Source organism: Schistocerca piceifrons, chromosome 5, assembly GCF_021461385.2.
Source record: "Schistocerca piceifrons isolate TAMUIC-IGC-003096 chromosome 5, iqSchPice1.1, whole genome shotgun sequence".
Lineage (NCBI taxonomy): Eukaryota > Metazoa > Arthropoda > Insecta > Orthoptera > Acrididae > Schistocerca > Schistocerca piceifrons.
Genome location: NC_060142.1, coordinates 306,749,437 through 306,766,700, shown reverse-complemented (window position 1 = coordinate 306,766,700; position 17,264 = coordinate 306,749,437). Strand labels below are relative to the sequence as shown.

At 37.3% G+C, this 17,264-nt stretch overlaps 1 protein-coding gene across 1 annotated transcript in view; it reads left to right on the top strand.

Annotated features, from left to right (window-relative positions):
• LOC124798514 (lysosomal acid glucosylceramidase-like) overlaps positions 1-17,264 on the top strand; it is a 249,659-nt gene that overhangs the window by 121,278 nt on the left and 111,117 nt on the right. Inside the window, exon 6 of the mRNA XM_047261957.1 lies at positions 16,927-17,087. Within this exon, the coding sequence (XP_047117913.1) occupies positions 16,927-17,087 (161 nt within the window). The remainder of the gene's footprint in view (positions 1-16,926; positions 17,088-17,264) is intronic.

The window sequence follows — 17,264 nt, the reverse complement described above, 5'->3', positions numbered from 1 at the left end:
GAAAAGTTAAAATGTGTATAAAATAATCATTAATGTTAGCCAGAAGTCCAAATATCCTGTTACATTACAGAAAGAGAAGCTAAGAAGGTACCCCTTGCTTTCATTTTGAGTGCATGGAGATTTCCAGTTGCCTACTTGATGTGTGCCATCAACCTGTTAACTTTTCACCAGCATGTAAAATTTCATTTTGAACCAAGACAGTGGCACATATAGTGATCACCATTACTTCTAGTCTTATGTTTGTATATTTAATAGGTCATCCTAAACCCAGGAAAAATAACCATAGGAGGTAAATGTACTGTAATGTGGATGTAAGAATTTCAAGCTTACTGAAGAAGGTTTTGCAACATATTCGATTTTTAATTTTACATAATACTTTTGCTGTATGCTTCTGGAAAATAAACATTGTTTTATCCCAGGTGCATTCCCTTAGAAGAGTTATGCTATAGAGCAGTATTGAGTTAATATAAGAAAAGTATACAAGAAATTTCAACTGTAGGTTGGCACAATGACAAAGTTTTTTAAAATGCTGGAACTTCAACATGGTTTGTTGTGCTTCTACCACCATACTCAAACTACAGTGATTCAGGACTGTACTGCTGTACATGACTACTGGTTCCATCATAGTTATGTAAAATTTCATCATCACTTCTTTTCTCAAACTGTTATTTTGGATTCTTCTTGTTCTACCATTTATTATGTTAAGTTTCTTGAGCTTGTATTTAGTATCAACTTTTATAAAGGGTGTTAATATTTTTAACTTCTGTAATACTTTTTTTTTATGAACGATGAACTTGCAGTAGAGTAGTGATGGATCATAAATACAGTCAACTCTAATTTACCCAGTTAAATTAAAAAATTATGCATTTCCAGTGTTTTCTTTAATTGGTTCGAGGTTGTTGTAACGTCTTCAGTCTCCGAAACTGTTATCTGGTGATCTTCCAACCTGGGTATTGGGTTGAATCTATCATTAGTTGTATCATTGGCAAAACTCAGATGCAGAATTGTTCTTTTCCATTATTAGATGACATAATAAATGTATAAGTAAAAAAATTATGGCACTTATGATATGAAACAATTAGCCCCCAATTCTTCTTCAGACATTTGACTAACACATACACAAACCTTCTACTGGCTATCATTTAATAGTTGAATGCAGGATGAACTAGGCGTACAATATTAGTGCACTTGACTGCAGCTGGCTGTTTGGTACAGCACTGAGCTTTTCACATTTCATTAATTTTGAGGATGCACCATGAGTACCAGTACCTTGGGTTCAGGAAAACCACCAGTCTCAGAGGTTGGTTGGTTGATTTGGGGGGAGGGGGGGGGGGGGACCAAACAGCAAGGTCATTGGTCTAGTCTCAGAAGTAAATTCCTTAGGCAAGAAAGTTTATCTCCACTGACCACTCCTCACAAGGTACAGAGATTGACACGACACAGAAACTCTGCAAATGGATGCTCAAAGCATGTGAAAAGCGTATCCAGACTCACGAGTTCTGGTGCACATTTGGATTCATTGATGGAAGGGTACGAGCACAGTGAAAACCAAATGCATTGTGTTTTTGATGACAGGACACTGTTCAGCCTGGTGGTGGAGGTACTTTTGTGTTGATGATGTGAATGTTGAACAAAATTTGGTCCTTCATGCATCTGCCATTGTCTGCCTTTGGAAGATTATACAGGAGCCTATTTCTGAATCACATTCATCCGTTTGTTTGCCTACAACACTCAGCAGCTACCTTTTGGAGACAACACAACACTCAACACTACTTGACACTAACGATGTGAGGAACACTTGATGATTGATTGATTTTTATTGCCCAAAAACAAAACATTTACAGGGATGTAAAGCTTGTAAAAGCAACGTCAATAAATGTACAAACAACAATGACAATAAATACACAAATAATTAATCTATGTTAGAAACTATGCTCACAGAAATCTTCCATTGTATAAAAACAATTTTGAATTAATAAAGTTCTTACAAATATCTTAAATTTTTTCAGCTCCAGACTCTTAACTGACTCTGGTAGTTTATTAAATAGCTTTACAGATGTGTGTTTGAAGCTGTTTAGAGTTTTGGTATATGAGCAGTGGTCTTTTCTTACATAATTACGGTGTCATGTGTTATAACTATGTACATCAGAATTCAGATCAAAACTAGACATTAGATTAGATTAGATTTACTTTCATTCCAATTGATCCGTAGTGAGGAGGTCCTCCAGGATGTGGAACATGTCAGAAAAACAACAATACATGACAAATATTTACAACTAAAACAAATAAGCTAATGTACCATTCCACAGGTCCCAAGTGGAATGATCGTCATTTTTTAATGAACACTAAGAGTCATTTTACAAATACTATTGCACTGAATTTAAAATAAAAAAGTTTTTTATTTATTTATAAGGTAAGAAACATGTAATACAACTACTGTAATACTTATTTACAATGAACACATTACTGCACTGAAATGGTGCAGAAGTTAGATTATACTTACACACACACAAGCACACACACACACACACACACACACACACACACACACACACAAATTTTCAGTGAACACATTACTGCACTGAAATTGTGCAGAAGTTATGTTGTACTTATATACAAATCAGTTGGTTTTCCTAAGAAATTCATCAATGGAGTAGAAGGAGTTGGCCACCAATAAATCCTTTAGGCTTCTCTTAAACTGAATTTCATTGGTTGTTAAGCTTTTTATGGCTGCTGGCAAGTTATTGAAAATGTGTGTTCCTGAATAATGCACACCTTTTTGTACAAGACTAAGTGACTTTAAATCCTTGTGAAGATTATTCTTATTTCTAGTATTGATTCCATGAATTGAGCTGTTGGTTTGAAAAAGTGATATATTTTTAATGACAAATTTCATTAAGGAATAAATATATTGGGAAGCTGTAGTTAGTATCCCTAGTTCCCTAAACAGGCTTCTGCAGGATGTTCTTGAGTTCACACCACATATAATTCTTACTGCACGTTTTTGTGCCCGGAAAACTTTAGCTTGGCTTGATGAATTACCCCAGAAAATAATCCCATATGACATTATGGAATGAAAGTAAGCATAGTATGCCAGCTTTTTCATTTTTATATCCCCTATGTCTGACAAAATTCGCATTGCAAACAGAGATTTGTTAAGACGCTTCAGCAGTTCTGTGGTGTGCTCCTCCCAGTTGAATTTATTATCAAGCTGTAATCCCAAGAATTTAACACCGTCCACTTCTTCTATCTTCTTGTCATCATATGTTAGACATATACTCTTGGGACACCCCTTACAAGTTCTGAACTGCATGTAGTGTGTTTTTTCAAAGTTTAGTGACAAAGAATTGGCTAGGAACCAGTGATTAATGTCCACAAATATTTTATTGGCTGATCTTTCTAAGACTTCACTTGATTTGCTATTTATTGCAATGTTTGTATCATCAGCAAACAAAACAAACTTGGCATCTGGTAATGTTACTGATGAAAGGTCATTGATATACACAAGAAAAAGTAAGGGCCCCAAAATGGAACCTTGTGGGACCCCACATGTAATTAGTTCCCAGTTGGATGATGCCTGATAGCTTGATACATGTCTCTTTCCTAATAACACCCTTTGTTTCCTGCCAGAGATATAAGATTTGAACCATTTTGCAGCATTTCCTGTTACACTATAATATTCTAGTTTACTTAAAAGGATATTGTGATTTACACAGTCAAATGCCTTTGACAGATCACAAAATATACCAGTTGCCTGCAATTTTTTGTCTAATGAATTAAGTACATTTTCACTGTAAGTGTAGATAGCCTTCTCAATATCAGAACCTTTTAGAAATCCAAACTGTGACTTTGACAGTATGTTATTTGAGATAAGATGGTTATAAAGACGACTGTACATTACTTTTTCGAAAATTTTTGAGAATGCTGGCAACAGTGAAATTGGACGGAAATTTGATGCTATTTCTTTATCTCCCTTCTTAAACAGTGGCTTAACTTCAGCATATTTCAGCCATTCGGGAAATATTCCACTGATAAACGACTGGTTACACAGATAGCTTAATATGTTACTTAGCTCAGAATCACATTCTTTAATTAACTTTGTTGATATTTCATCATACCCACTAGATGTTTTTGATTTTAAAGATTTTATGATGGACGTTATTTCTGTTGGGGTAGTGAGGGTCAAATTCATATTATGGAAGTTACTTGAAATGTCTGGTCTAAGGTAATCCATAGCAGCATCTACCGAACCTGACAACCCCATCTTTTCAGTAACAGTTATAAAATGTTTGTTAAAAAGTTCTGCAACACTATACACATCTGTCACCAATGCATCATTTACTCTTAATGCTATTTGTTCCTCTTCATGTCTGGTTCTACCGGTCTCCTCCTTCACTATATCCCATATTGTCTTTATTTTGTTATCTGATATGACTATCTTTTCCTTGTAATATATTTGCTTTGACATCCGTATTACAGTCTTTAATATTTTGCAGTATTTCTTATAATGTGCTATAGCATCAACATTGGAAATGTTTCGGATTGACAGATACAGTTTTCTTTTTGTTTTACAAGATACCCCTATTCCTCGAGTAATCCATGGCTTCTTTGTAGACTTTGCTCTAACCTTGGTAAGTTTTGGGGGAAAGCAGTGTTCAAATAAGGTAAGCACTTTATTAGCAAAAATGTTATATTTTTCATTCATGCCATGAGCACTGTAAACATCAGTCCAGTGAATGTCTCTGAGGAGTGTCCTAAAATAATCAATTTTTGGCTTACTGATTACCCTCTTGAGCTCAGATTTAACAGATTTTATATCCTGTTCAGTATTAACATTTAACAGAAGGAACTGCATGTCATGGTCTGAGAGGCCATTGACTATTGGTTTTGTAATATAATTTTGTTCATTAGACTTTTCTATAAAGATATTATCAATGGCTGTTTGTGAGCAAGTGGTTATCCTAGTGGGGAACTTTACTGTGGGAATTAAGTTGAATGATAGTGTTACTAACTCAAATAGGTTCTTATTGGGAGAGTCTTTAAGGAAATCTACATTGAAATCACCAGCAACCACTATTTCTTTGTTTTTGGTTGTTAAATGGGCCAGTACAGCTTCAAGGTGGTTTACAAACAGATTAAAGTTACCTGCAGGTGCTCGATATACACTTAATATTATGAAAGATTTTTTGTGAAAATCTAATTCTGTTGCACATGCTTCCATATGCTGTTCTAGGCAAAATTTATGAATGTCTATGTTCTTAAATTTATGACAGTTCCTGATGAATGTGGCAACTCCTCCTTTCTCCATTTCTGATCTACAAAAGTGAGATGCTAACCTAAACCCTGTAACACTTAAAAGTTCTATACCAGTGGTCACATGATGTTCAGAGAGGCAGATTATGTCAGCTGGGTTTGAAGACTCTAATTCATCTATGCAGATAGTTAATTCATTAATTTTATTTCTCAGTCCTCGAATATTTTGATGCAATAAAGATAGCTGACATTTCACATTGACTGACTTAAAATTGGGTGGAGTTAAAATATCTGCTGACAGTTGAAAATTCTTAACCAATGGCTGTTTATGTTGATGTAATAAGCTGGAATTATGTTTTTTGATTTCTTTCTCAAACTGAAGGTTTGTCTCAGTTCTAACCTCTCTTAAAATTTGTTTTCTTTCTGTCCTCCCTACCCTAAAAAAGGGTCTTTTCTGAATCCTATAACCACTGGTATTTTACCACTCATGACAGTGCCTCCCCCCTTTAACTTTCTTGCTATTTCCCCAGCCAATTTACCCTTCCCCTTCCTGTTGAGGTGAAGGCCATGCCTAGTATAATCCCACCTACTGATAGAATCAACATGAACCACACCAATGTGTGACCCCGCACCCGACATGAGCAGCCGTTCCAGCTCCAAATTAACTCTCTTGACAGAAGAGTTCAAATGAGGTCGGTCATGGCGCCCAAGAACAGATACAAACTCAACACTGGTATGCCTCGATGCTGATGCAATCTTCGCCAGGTCACACTCTATGCTGTACCCAGGATCTCTGTCAATACTGTTACCTGCCCCACCCACTATAACCACGGTGTCTTCCTTAGTGAAATCTTTGCAAAGTGATCCTAAATCCTCTGTCACCTGCTCCAGACCAGCACTAGGTTTAAAAAAATTGGTGACCTGGTATTCTGATCCTAGTTCATCCTGCAAGAGTTGGCCAACACCTCTTCCATGGGAACTACCTAACAACAACACTTTCTTTCTCTTTACTGATTTCCCTACATTCTTACTTTTCAATTTGCTGCTGAAAGTTTGTTGTGCCCTGTCTACACCTGTAACTGCTTCTTTTTAATGTAAAGAGACACTGAAATATGCATATACATGGCAAGGTCATAATACTAAGTTTAATAAATAATTCTCTGCCTTGAGTTCTAGGTGGTACGGTACATATCAGTCTGATAGCTTTTTTCTGGGCTGTAAATAAGCATTTTGAGTAGCAATTATTTCCCCACAAGATTGGCCCATACGTCAAATGAGAGTGAATATAACTATAATAAACAGAAAGAAAAATTTTCTCATCTAATGTTGCTTGTAATTTTCTGAGCATAAATATTCCTTTAGAAATTTTTGGTGTTAAACAATTCACATGTGCCTGCCAGCCTAAATTATTTTGCAAAACAATGCCAAGACACTTTACAGGAACTGTCTCTAAGGCGATTCTATTGTTATAAGAAATGTTTAATTCCTGTGTTTTATTTATGTTCATAGACAGGCTATTGGCATTGCACCAGTCAGAAAGTATACCTACCCTGAGTGAGGTAGAGTTACTTATGTTATTGTTCATAGGCACATTAACACTGCATTGTAACAGGTTGTTGCTCCTCTTCGCAGCAGTCAGATGAAAGACTTTCATGTAGAAATGTTGTTTAGATAGTTAGCTTGTAGATAATATCCACTATTTGTGCGGAGGCAATTGGAGGAGATTCTGAGTAATAAGTAATAAGACCTAATTTTGTGGACATTAAAAATGGCAACAATGAAATACAGAACAGTTCTCTATAAAGGCAATTACATCATTTCAGAGTGAGTTGGTGTAGATTTAAGCTCTCTTACAGCCCTCTACTCTCTGTAGCAGGAGACAAAGTCTCATGGGATAATTCATGACATTGCACAGAAGGTTGACTGCATCAAGAAAACACAAGAAGGTGACGCAAATCTTCAATAAGATAAAAGTGTTCATGAATAACATCAAGGTGACAGGTCATTAGTGAAGTTGTTGCTTCAGTTACAACCCATAACCAGCGCCATAACAGTTCAACCAATGTAGTTTGGATGACATCTGAACTCGCAAACTAGAAGGCACACACTGGGGCAATTCCTGAGAAAGGAGAGGCCACAGGAACAACATATGCCATTAGTGGGTGCAGCCTGGCCAAGAGGGTGCAATGATGGATGGTTTTGAAGCCACTTCACCAGTCTCCTGCTGTCAGTCGAGCTGGCCCTGTAAGTTGCTAGAAAATGACAGAGGGTGTTAGGTGTAGTGTTAGATATAATTTCAAAATGTGTGGTGACCACAACATAGTTCTTGATTGATGAACATCCATTTACAGTAGATTTCAACCCCGAATAAATCAAGGATAGTTGCAGGAAAGAACTTTTGTGCAGTGTACATTTGAGTTCTTTTTTTGCCAATCTCTAGAACAAATGCTCAAGAATGTGATGGTGGTCCTCTGGAGTCACACTTGTAATGAAGACATCACTAAGGTATTATATACCATGTAGTAATTGGTCCATAACCTCAATATGGCAGAGACTGGAGTGATTTTGAGAGGTAACAAATCATAATGGTAAGGGCCATTTGTAGTACTGGCACTAGGTAAGCATGTGATGATGTTACCAAAGGAATTTGAAAGTATACCTCTGCAGTGTTGATTTTACTAAGTGAGGTGTGTGGACTGATTTTACAGAGAGTGGTGGAGGATAAGTTTCCATATTAGTTAGTGCATCTGTCATCACTTTGAAATTGCTATAAAGTGTTAAAGTAGCATTGGGTTTGTATATTATTACTAATGAAGTGACTAGGGGAATTGATGTTATATATTTATCAGTGAGTCTATTTAGTTCTGCTTTCTCCACAGTCCACGGCACCAGGTAACCTTTGAAGAAGTGTTGGGCACACATTGGTTTAAGAGTAAATTATCTTCCTTAATCCAGGAGAGAAAATTTTAGCATTTCTCACACACAGAATCTTTAATGAGAACAAGGCTCTTTGGAGTGCATCTCATGCACTGTTTCATGAACTGTAAATTCTTAAGCATGGAAAGAGATTACTGCAAAAACACTGTCACTGTGGGGTTGCTACTGCTAGAAAATTTGCTGTCCAAGTAACTTGATTTTAAGTGAATAAAACTGGAAATTTTCCTAGAAAGGGCACCTGATGATGTCCACAGGTCAAAATATCTGTCTCATCTGCACCCCTAAACTTAAATTGGTAGATTAGTATGCCAAGGACACAGAAGCACCAGTGTTCATCAGTAACCTCATATGGTATTGGTCAATGAACACATCAAAGTACATTTGTGGGACTGTGTCATGAGACATTGGTACTTCCAGAGGTTCATCACTCAGAAGATTTAATTTCATAGGTTGAGACATATCTGCATTACTCTTGCAGCTGTCACTTTTTGCAACAACTGTGGCATGTTGTGCACTGACAGGGAGTCATTGGATGTGTCGCAAGTAAAACAATGTCAGGCATGGTTGTTTACAAGGTCATCTGAGCCATGGAGCAGATGGGTGCCCTGCCAGAGATAGTGTGGCATCCTACATGAATGGAGAGCTGGCTGCAACATCTTACATCATACACAAAATCTGGGCTGTACGAGTAGTTCACAGGCTTAAGCTGTTTGCATTACTTCTGTTAGAGACAGATTTGATTTCCTCAGTGCATGGTTCATCACTTCCAAGTCAGAAATACGATGCACTATTACATCCCTGATTAGAGTGTTTACATAGTTATGCCTGCACAACCATTAAAAATGCCATTCCTAATTAATCCCTGTAGGGAGATGGCCCAGTCTGCATACTGTTGGTTGTGGTCATTTTTTCACTGCCAAAATTCTATTGTGGCTGCAATAATACGTTTCTTTGTAGCTAAATGTTGTTGTAATATAGAAAATACTGTAGACAGTTCAAGTTCCACTGGTATCATTGATTTGCTAATTCTTGTATTATGTGATACGGTACATATCTGACAAGAACAGAGCCATTTGTCTCTCTGTTTTGCAAAGATCAGTGCAGTCATCAGCGGTAAGCATCCCACTTTTTACATTGTTCATTAAATAATGGAAAGACTATAAACACAGGTGGTATTAGCTCCTGACTGAGTATTTTTGATTAGAAGCTTTTGTAATTGCTTTCCTCTTGAAAACTCACATTCTCAGCTAATTACAAAAATGTCTGAAGTCTGTTTTGCATGCATTATACGTCCTCAATCATCACCACATTTGTAAAAGCAAGCTACACCCAAACTAGTGGCGACTCACATTGTATTATCTACAATGAAAAATATGTACAGTATGCTTCTCAGAAACAGTGCAAACTAATTTACATCTGTTTCCAAAGCAATGTCCAGTCCCCTTAATCAAAGTTCCAGCTATGACAAACATAATCTGTGATATTAGCACCTGAGACAAACCAGTAGTCCAGTTACAACACAGCTCACAGATCAATTTACATCAAACTCAGACTTGTCCTCTGCCAGCTTATAAGCTAGGTTCTGAAGTGTTTCCATCACAGTCACTCCTCTTGGTAGTGACACCACAGTGATCAACTGTAGCATTGCACCAGCTACTCAGTTTCCATAGAGATGTTGTGAGGTGCTGCTACAGTTAGTACGCAATTTGAGGTTGAAAAACAGTCAAGCACTAGTGTGTCATTACAAAACCACCTGGAAACAATGGTCCATGTCAGCATAATTTTTATACGCATAAATATCAATGGTTGTGTGTAAATTGCTAGAGTTGCAATGTTCTTTGGTGACTAGAACAAGTAACAGAGACCATTAGTGTTGTCACTCCATCACCATCTTATCATGGCTGATAGAATATTAGGGACTCCCTGCAGGAGAGTAATTAACCAGGATACCAATTCCAGAAATGTGATTTATCAATTGTATGTTGATAGTTCCCTTTACCTACAAATCTTCTCTTTCTTTACTTGGGTCACTGCTTGAAATTGTGGTTCTGATAATTTCCTTTAGTTCCCAAAAAAAAAAAATTTAAAAAATTGACATACAAAAATTAAACAATGGAAACGAAAGGTTGGAATAAATATAATACAAGGAAAAGATAGATTGCTACTCACCATAAAGATGAGATGTTGAGTTGCAGGCAGGTACAATGAAAAGACACATTAGCTTTTTGCCAGAGCCTTCTTCAGAAAAGAAAACATACAACATTCATTCACACAAGTAATCACACCTCATACACAAATGACTACCATCTTGAGAAGCTCGAACCAGAATGGCATTCTCGTCTGAGCTGCCAGAGACATTCCAACGTGGAAAGGTGAGCATTTTCAAAGAAATCTGTATCAGTAGAACTCAAAACATTGTTTGGACTTCATATGATAATGGGAAGTCTAAAATTTCAGAGAGTTCGAATGTATTGATAAATGGCATTGGAAATGCAACTTTTGTTAGATATGTGGGAACACTGAGAGCTTTGAGAGGTTGAAATCTCCCTGAGATCTCAAAGTGAGGATCTTTGGAAAAGAAAAAGGAGAGACTAGCAGTGCATTCTTGATGCTGCAGCAGTGTAGAGGCTCTGAAAATTTTCTCTGTGCAATAAAATGATTAACTTATAACCATGTCATACATTATTCAGTAGTGGCTCTAGTATGCCTTACTACACTACTTCCACATTGGTGACCCCAAATGTGATATGATGTGCCACAGTCGGCCCTGGTCTGAGGAACTGCCTTGAGGGCATTCGGTCAGCATACAAAGCTGACATCCATATGTGATTTGCCAAGATCCTGTACAACAAAACCCTATTGCTTTCTGTGGTTTTTCACAACCTATGTTTGACACAGTACGCACTGACCTGCTGAAATTAGTGGATTTAATTTGTACATATATTGAGAACATGTACATGCTACCACTGTCACCAAACATGCAGACAATGTCATTGTTCGTCATTATCTTTGCCAATATGAGTTCATAATGGTATGTGATGACATCAATGTCCAGCCACCAGCCACTATACACAGGGTCTAGCAAAGTGCTGTCCTGTAGCAAACAAACTGTCAATGTACTAGTGTGTGGTGCACCAATAACAGTGTCACTTGCGATGCTCAAACCTGTGTGGCTCTACAGGAGAACCACATGACACCCTTCACAGACATTGGACCACCCAGTTCCATCACAGGTGAACAGACTATACTGACACCCACAACCTCTCCCCTGATGCCAGCAACACAGTCAGCCACTCACAGAGCTACCATCACTATCACCTCTACCGGATGTCACCTCCAAATCACATTATGGCCACATCAGTTGCCTGTATCAACTGCTGATGCAATATCACCTGTAGGCCATTCACCAATGTAGCTACTCACCATGGCACAGGCCTCAGATGAGCTCACCACCATTCTATGGCAGACATCTGACACATGCTTCAATGAGAAACAATTAACTTGCCCATTACTCACAGTGAACACAAGCCACTGAGGTCCACACTCCCTGCGGGGGCACTGTGGGAACATCAAGAGCTTCAAGAGGTGCAAGCCTCTCTGATGTCCCAGGGGGTGGATCTTTGTGGGAGAAAGAGCAGAGACTAACATTATATTCTTGATGCTGTAGTGATATGGAAGCTCCATAAATTTACTCTAAGCAATAAAACAATTCGTGAATAATCATGCCATACATCATTCTGTAGAGGTTCTAGTATGCATTAGTACCTTACTTCCACAGATAGTACATCCAGAGAAAGATTTTTCCAACTGAGAACAAATTTGCACCTCAAAAACAAGATGGCTACAGTAGCTGACAATAAAGACAAGTTTTACAAAGCTTTGGGCTATATACTCTATCCTGTGTAACCGATACATACAGTTACCTGTAGAAGAAGAGTTAGCAGTTGCTGGGACGCTGATCCCATGTACAGAGCAGATCGGATTAGATTAGATTAGTTTTTCATTCCATAGATTTGTGCTGAGGAGGTCCTCATGGATGTGGAATGTGTCAATTTTTTTAAAATTCTTTTTAAGCTGAAATAACAATACTAATAGTATGAGTATATACAATACGAGGTGTGGCTAGAAAAAAACCGGACTAGTACTGGTGAAACAATAAAACGAATGCAATAAGGCTGAAAGTCACGTGGCCTGTCACGTGACTCTCGCTCCGCCTACTGCTCGAGTTTCATCTGCCTCCTGCACTCAGTCTGCCCGTGGCGTCTGTTTTAAGTAGTTGACGTTTTGTCTGTGCGTCGGAAAATGTTGAGTGTACAGGAAGAACAGCGTGTTAACATCAAATTTTGTTTCAAACTAGGAAAATCTGCAAGTGAAACGTTTGTAATGTTACAACAAGTGTACGGCGATGATTGTTTATCGTGAACACAAGTGTTTGAGTTGTTTAAACGATTTAAAGATGGCCGTGAAGACATCAGTGATGACACTCGCACTGGCAGACCATTGTCAGCAAAAACTGATGCAAACATTGAAAAAATCGGTAAACTTGTTCGACAAGATCGCCGTTTAACAATCAGAGCAGTGTCTGAGTTAACAGGAGTTGACAAGGAAAGTGTTAGGCAGATTCTTCATGAAAGTTTCAACATGAACAAAGTGTGTTCAAAAATGGTTCCAAAGTGTCTCACAATTGAACAGAAGGAACGCCGAAGAATGATTTGTTCTGACATCCTGGAAAACATTGAAAGTGATCCCACCTTCTTACAAAATGTTATTACTTGCGATGAATCGTGGTTTTTTACTTACGATCCCGAAACTAAACGCCAATCGATGCATTGGAAAACTCCTGATTCTCCACGACAAAAAAAAGCACGAATGTCAAAATCGAAATTCAAGGCAATGATGATTGTTTTTTTTTTGACATCAAAGGGATTGTGCACATTGATTGGGTACCAGAGGGACAAACAGTGAATCAGCATTACTACATTAGCGTCCTGGCTACCCTACGTGAGCGAGTACGGAGAAAACGGAACGATTTGTGGAGAAAAAAGTCATGGATCCTTCACCAAGACAATGCCCCAGCTCATAGTGCGTTGTCAGTGAAGACGTTTTTGGCAAAACACAACATTCCCATCTTAGATCATCCACCCTACTCACCTGATTTGGCCCCCTGTGACTTTTTTCTTTTCCCTAAAGTCAAGTCAGCTTTGAAAGGAACTAGATTTAAGACTGTTGAAGCAGTAAAAGAAAAAGCGACGGAAGTAATGTATGGACTTACCGAAAATGATCTGCAGCATTGCTATGAACAGTGGAAAATTCGTATGGAGCGGTGTAGAGACCGAGGAGGAGAGTACATTGAAGGAGATAACATGAAATTGTAAATAATTGTAAATAAATGTTTTTTCCAGCATCAGTCCGGTTTTTTTCTAGCCACACCTCGTACATCATTTTTTTAGCGGAAATAACAATACTAATTGTATGAGTATATACAATACATCATTTGTTTCTATTAAAAAATTCGTCAGTGGAGTAGGAGGAGTTGGCCACTAGTAAGTCTTTCAGGCTCCTTTTAAACTGATCTTTATTTGTAACTAAATTTTTTATGTTTGCTGGCAGATTATTGAAGGCGAGTGTTCCTGAGTAGTGGACCCCTTTTCGAACTAAAGTAAGTGCTTTTAAGTCCTTGTGCAGATAATTTTTGTTCCTGGTATTGTATGTATGAACTGAGCTGTTTGTTGGAAAAAGAGATATATTATTTAGGACAAATTTCAATAACGAGTAGATATGCTGGGAGGCAGTAGTCAGTATACCCAGTTCTTTGAAGAGGTTTCTACACGACGTCCGTGAATTTACTCCACAGGTAATACGTATTACACGCTTTTGGACTCTGAAAACTTTTGTTTGACTTGAAGAGTTACCCCAAGATATTATACCATATGACATTATGGACTGAAAGTAGGCAAAGTATGCAAGCTTTTTCATTTTTATGTTGCCTATGTCTGCTAACACTCGAATTGCAAATACAGATTTGTTAAGGCATTTCTGCAGTTCTGTGGTGTGCTCCTCCCAACTGAATTTATTATCAAATTGTAATCCCAGGAATTTAAGACTGTCAACCTCTTCTATCCGCTCTTCTTCATACTTGATGCATATGCTGGGTGGAAACCTCTTACACGTTCTGAATTGCATGTAGTGAGTCTTTTCGAGCTTTAATGTCAATGAGTTGGTTTTAAACCATTTATTAATATCCATGAAAATGTCATTAGAAGATCTTTCTAGAACTACACTCAACATACTATTTATTGCAATACTTGTGTCATCTGAAAACAAAACAAACTCTGCTTCTGGCAGTGTAACTGATGAGAGATCATTAATGTACACAAGAAAAAGCAATGGCCCTAAGATGGATCCTTGTGGGACACCACATGTAATTTTGTTCCTTTGATTTGTCTATAAAAATGTTATCAATGGCTGTCCTTGAGGATTTAGTGATCCTAGTTGGAAAGTTCACAGTGTGAGTTAGATAGAAAGGCAACATTACTAACTGCAGTAAATGTTTACTGGAAGATTGCATTAGAAAATCCGTATTAAAGTCACCAGCAATTAAAATTTCTTTGTTTCTTCCTGTTAAATAACCCAAAAGAGCTTCTAGATGATTTATGAATAGATTATAATTTCCTGAAGGTGCTCGGTAAATAGTTACTATTATTTAGGATCTGTTATGGAACTCTACTTCTGTTGCACATGCTTCTAGATGCTGCTCCAAACAGAATTTATTAATGTCAATGTTCTTGAATTTATGGCAGTTTTTAATAAATGTGGCAACTCCTCCTCCATCCATATCTACTTTGCAGAAGTAGGAAGCTAGCTTAAATCCTGAAATGTCTAACATATCTATACCAGTAGTCACTTGATTTTCAGAGAGGCAGATTGTGTCAATTTGGTTAGATGAATTCATTTCATCAATACAAATGAGTAGTTCATCAACTTTATTTCTCAGTCCCGGAATGTTCTAGTGTAATTTTAAGATAACTGATACTGCATCCTAATGGGATTATAACTGCTTTGGCGAAGATGAACTGGCAGTTTCTGATTACTTTCTGTTAAACATTTCTTAAATCGAGGCTGTATGCTAAAATCTGACTCCTGTTCATCTGTTTTCTCAAACTGAGTGTGTCTGCCAATCTCTCTTAAAACTTGTTTTCTTTCCCCCTTCCCTATCCTAAAAAAGGCATCCCTCTGACACCTATGACCACTGGTATTTTACCACTTGTGACAGTGTCCCCCCTTAAGTTTTCTGCAATCAACCCAGACAGTTTCCCTTTCCTATTGAGGTAAAACAGTATGCGAAGACAGGACAACTCTATGAGGTATCAGATTGTACATGCCATACGGTAATAATGAACAAGCTTATAATTTTATTCTTTAGCAAATGCTTCAAATGGCTCTGAGCGCTATGGGGCTTAACTTCTGAGGTCATCAGTCCCCTTGAACTTAGAACTACTTAAACCTAACTAACCTAAGGACATCACACACATCCATGACCGAGGCAGGATTCGAACCTGCGACCAGAGCGGTCATGCGGTTCCAGACTGTAGCGCCTAGAACTGCTGAGCCACTCCAGCCGGCTATTCTTTTGCAGGGAGCACCAACTGAATCTCATGAATGTTTGTTGAAGGAATTTAAGTAAGGACCAACAGTAGTTTTACACTTAGGCCAGAGAGTGAAAGTAAAAAATGAGACGTTTTGTTCATTCTTTTTTTCATACAAGCTTTTCTTAGCAATGAAACAAGAAAACATTTATGCTGCTGGAACTGTCAGAGTCACCCATTTTCCAATTCTTTCCTAATTCCAGATGAGAGGCACTGAAGAAGGAAAGAGGATTTTTAGAACAAATTTGCAGTAGAGATGACATAACAATGGTAAAGAAGGTTTACAACAAAGTATGTGTCCTAGGTTACAATTTGTATTGTATGAAACTGACAAAGTTGAATGCTGGTGCAGGAAACAAAATAAATATGTTACTATTGATCAGCCAAAGATTGTGAAACATTATGAACAAAATTCCTGATATATTTTATTCTTAACTAAAAACATGGTGAATTTTATATGTATTGTGTGTGTAAAAGAGTTCACATTTAACTGCACTATGCTTCTAAAATCATTAAAAAGTTCATGTAAAAGGCATTACAGCATTACAAAGTGTTCCTTCTTAAAGAAAAAAATTCAGTTCTGAAAGGGTTAGCTCTAGAAGTAGAACTCAAGGTTAAACATTTTGTAAGTGTTAATAGTTGTTAGCTTTAGCTTTTGATAGCCTTTACTGTCTGTCACCTTATCTCTTGATAGCCTTTAATTTCAACTGCTTTCGCTGTGGCAGAAAGCTAAGGAGTAACATGTGTTAAGTATCGTGTCTCTTAAAAGAGCTTTTACAATGAGTTTATATGCTCTTCCTGAACTGACACTGTACTCATATTCATAACCCACTTATTATTGCATAGTCTACTTTCATTCTTATGACAACAAAGTGACTAACAACAAAGTTGTAACAGTTGGATAATATTGAGAAATGTTGAGTCATTTGTTGACAAGTTTTATTAAAACCAGAGGATTTTAATATACAAAATTTGTACAGAACTGCATGGTATTATTGTATTCAGAGACAAATAAATGACTCTTTCGTAGAATAATACTATGATAAATTGATCACATATGACTTGATTTACATAATGTTGTCTTTCACAGATGCCTTTGATTAAATGGGCCCAGAATCTAAGGAACCAAACCCTGAAGTTGAAAGCAGCAGCATGGAGTCCACCCATATGGATGAAAACAAACCATGATTTGATGGGTGCCTCTCTTCTCCTGGACCAGTATTACCAGACATGGGCTGATTACCATATAAAGTCAGTATCTTTCAATTTAATAATCATAAAATTTTTGTTTGTAGCTAAAGAGAAACTTGTGGCTAATACAACTGATAACATGAAAAAATGTATTTGAATAGTAAAAAAGGAAACACAGATATTAAGGAAACAATCAGTTAGCGCTAAACAGATCATTTGTTAACATTCATTTGCAGT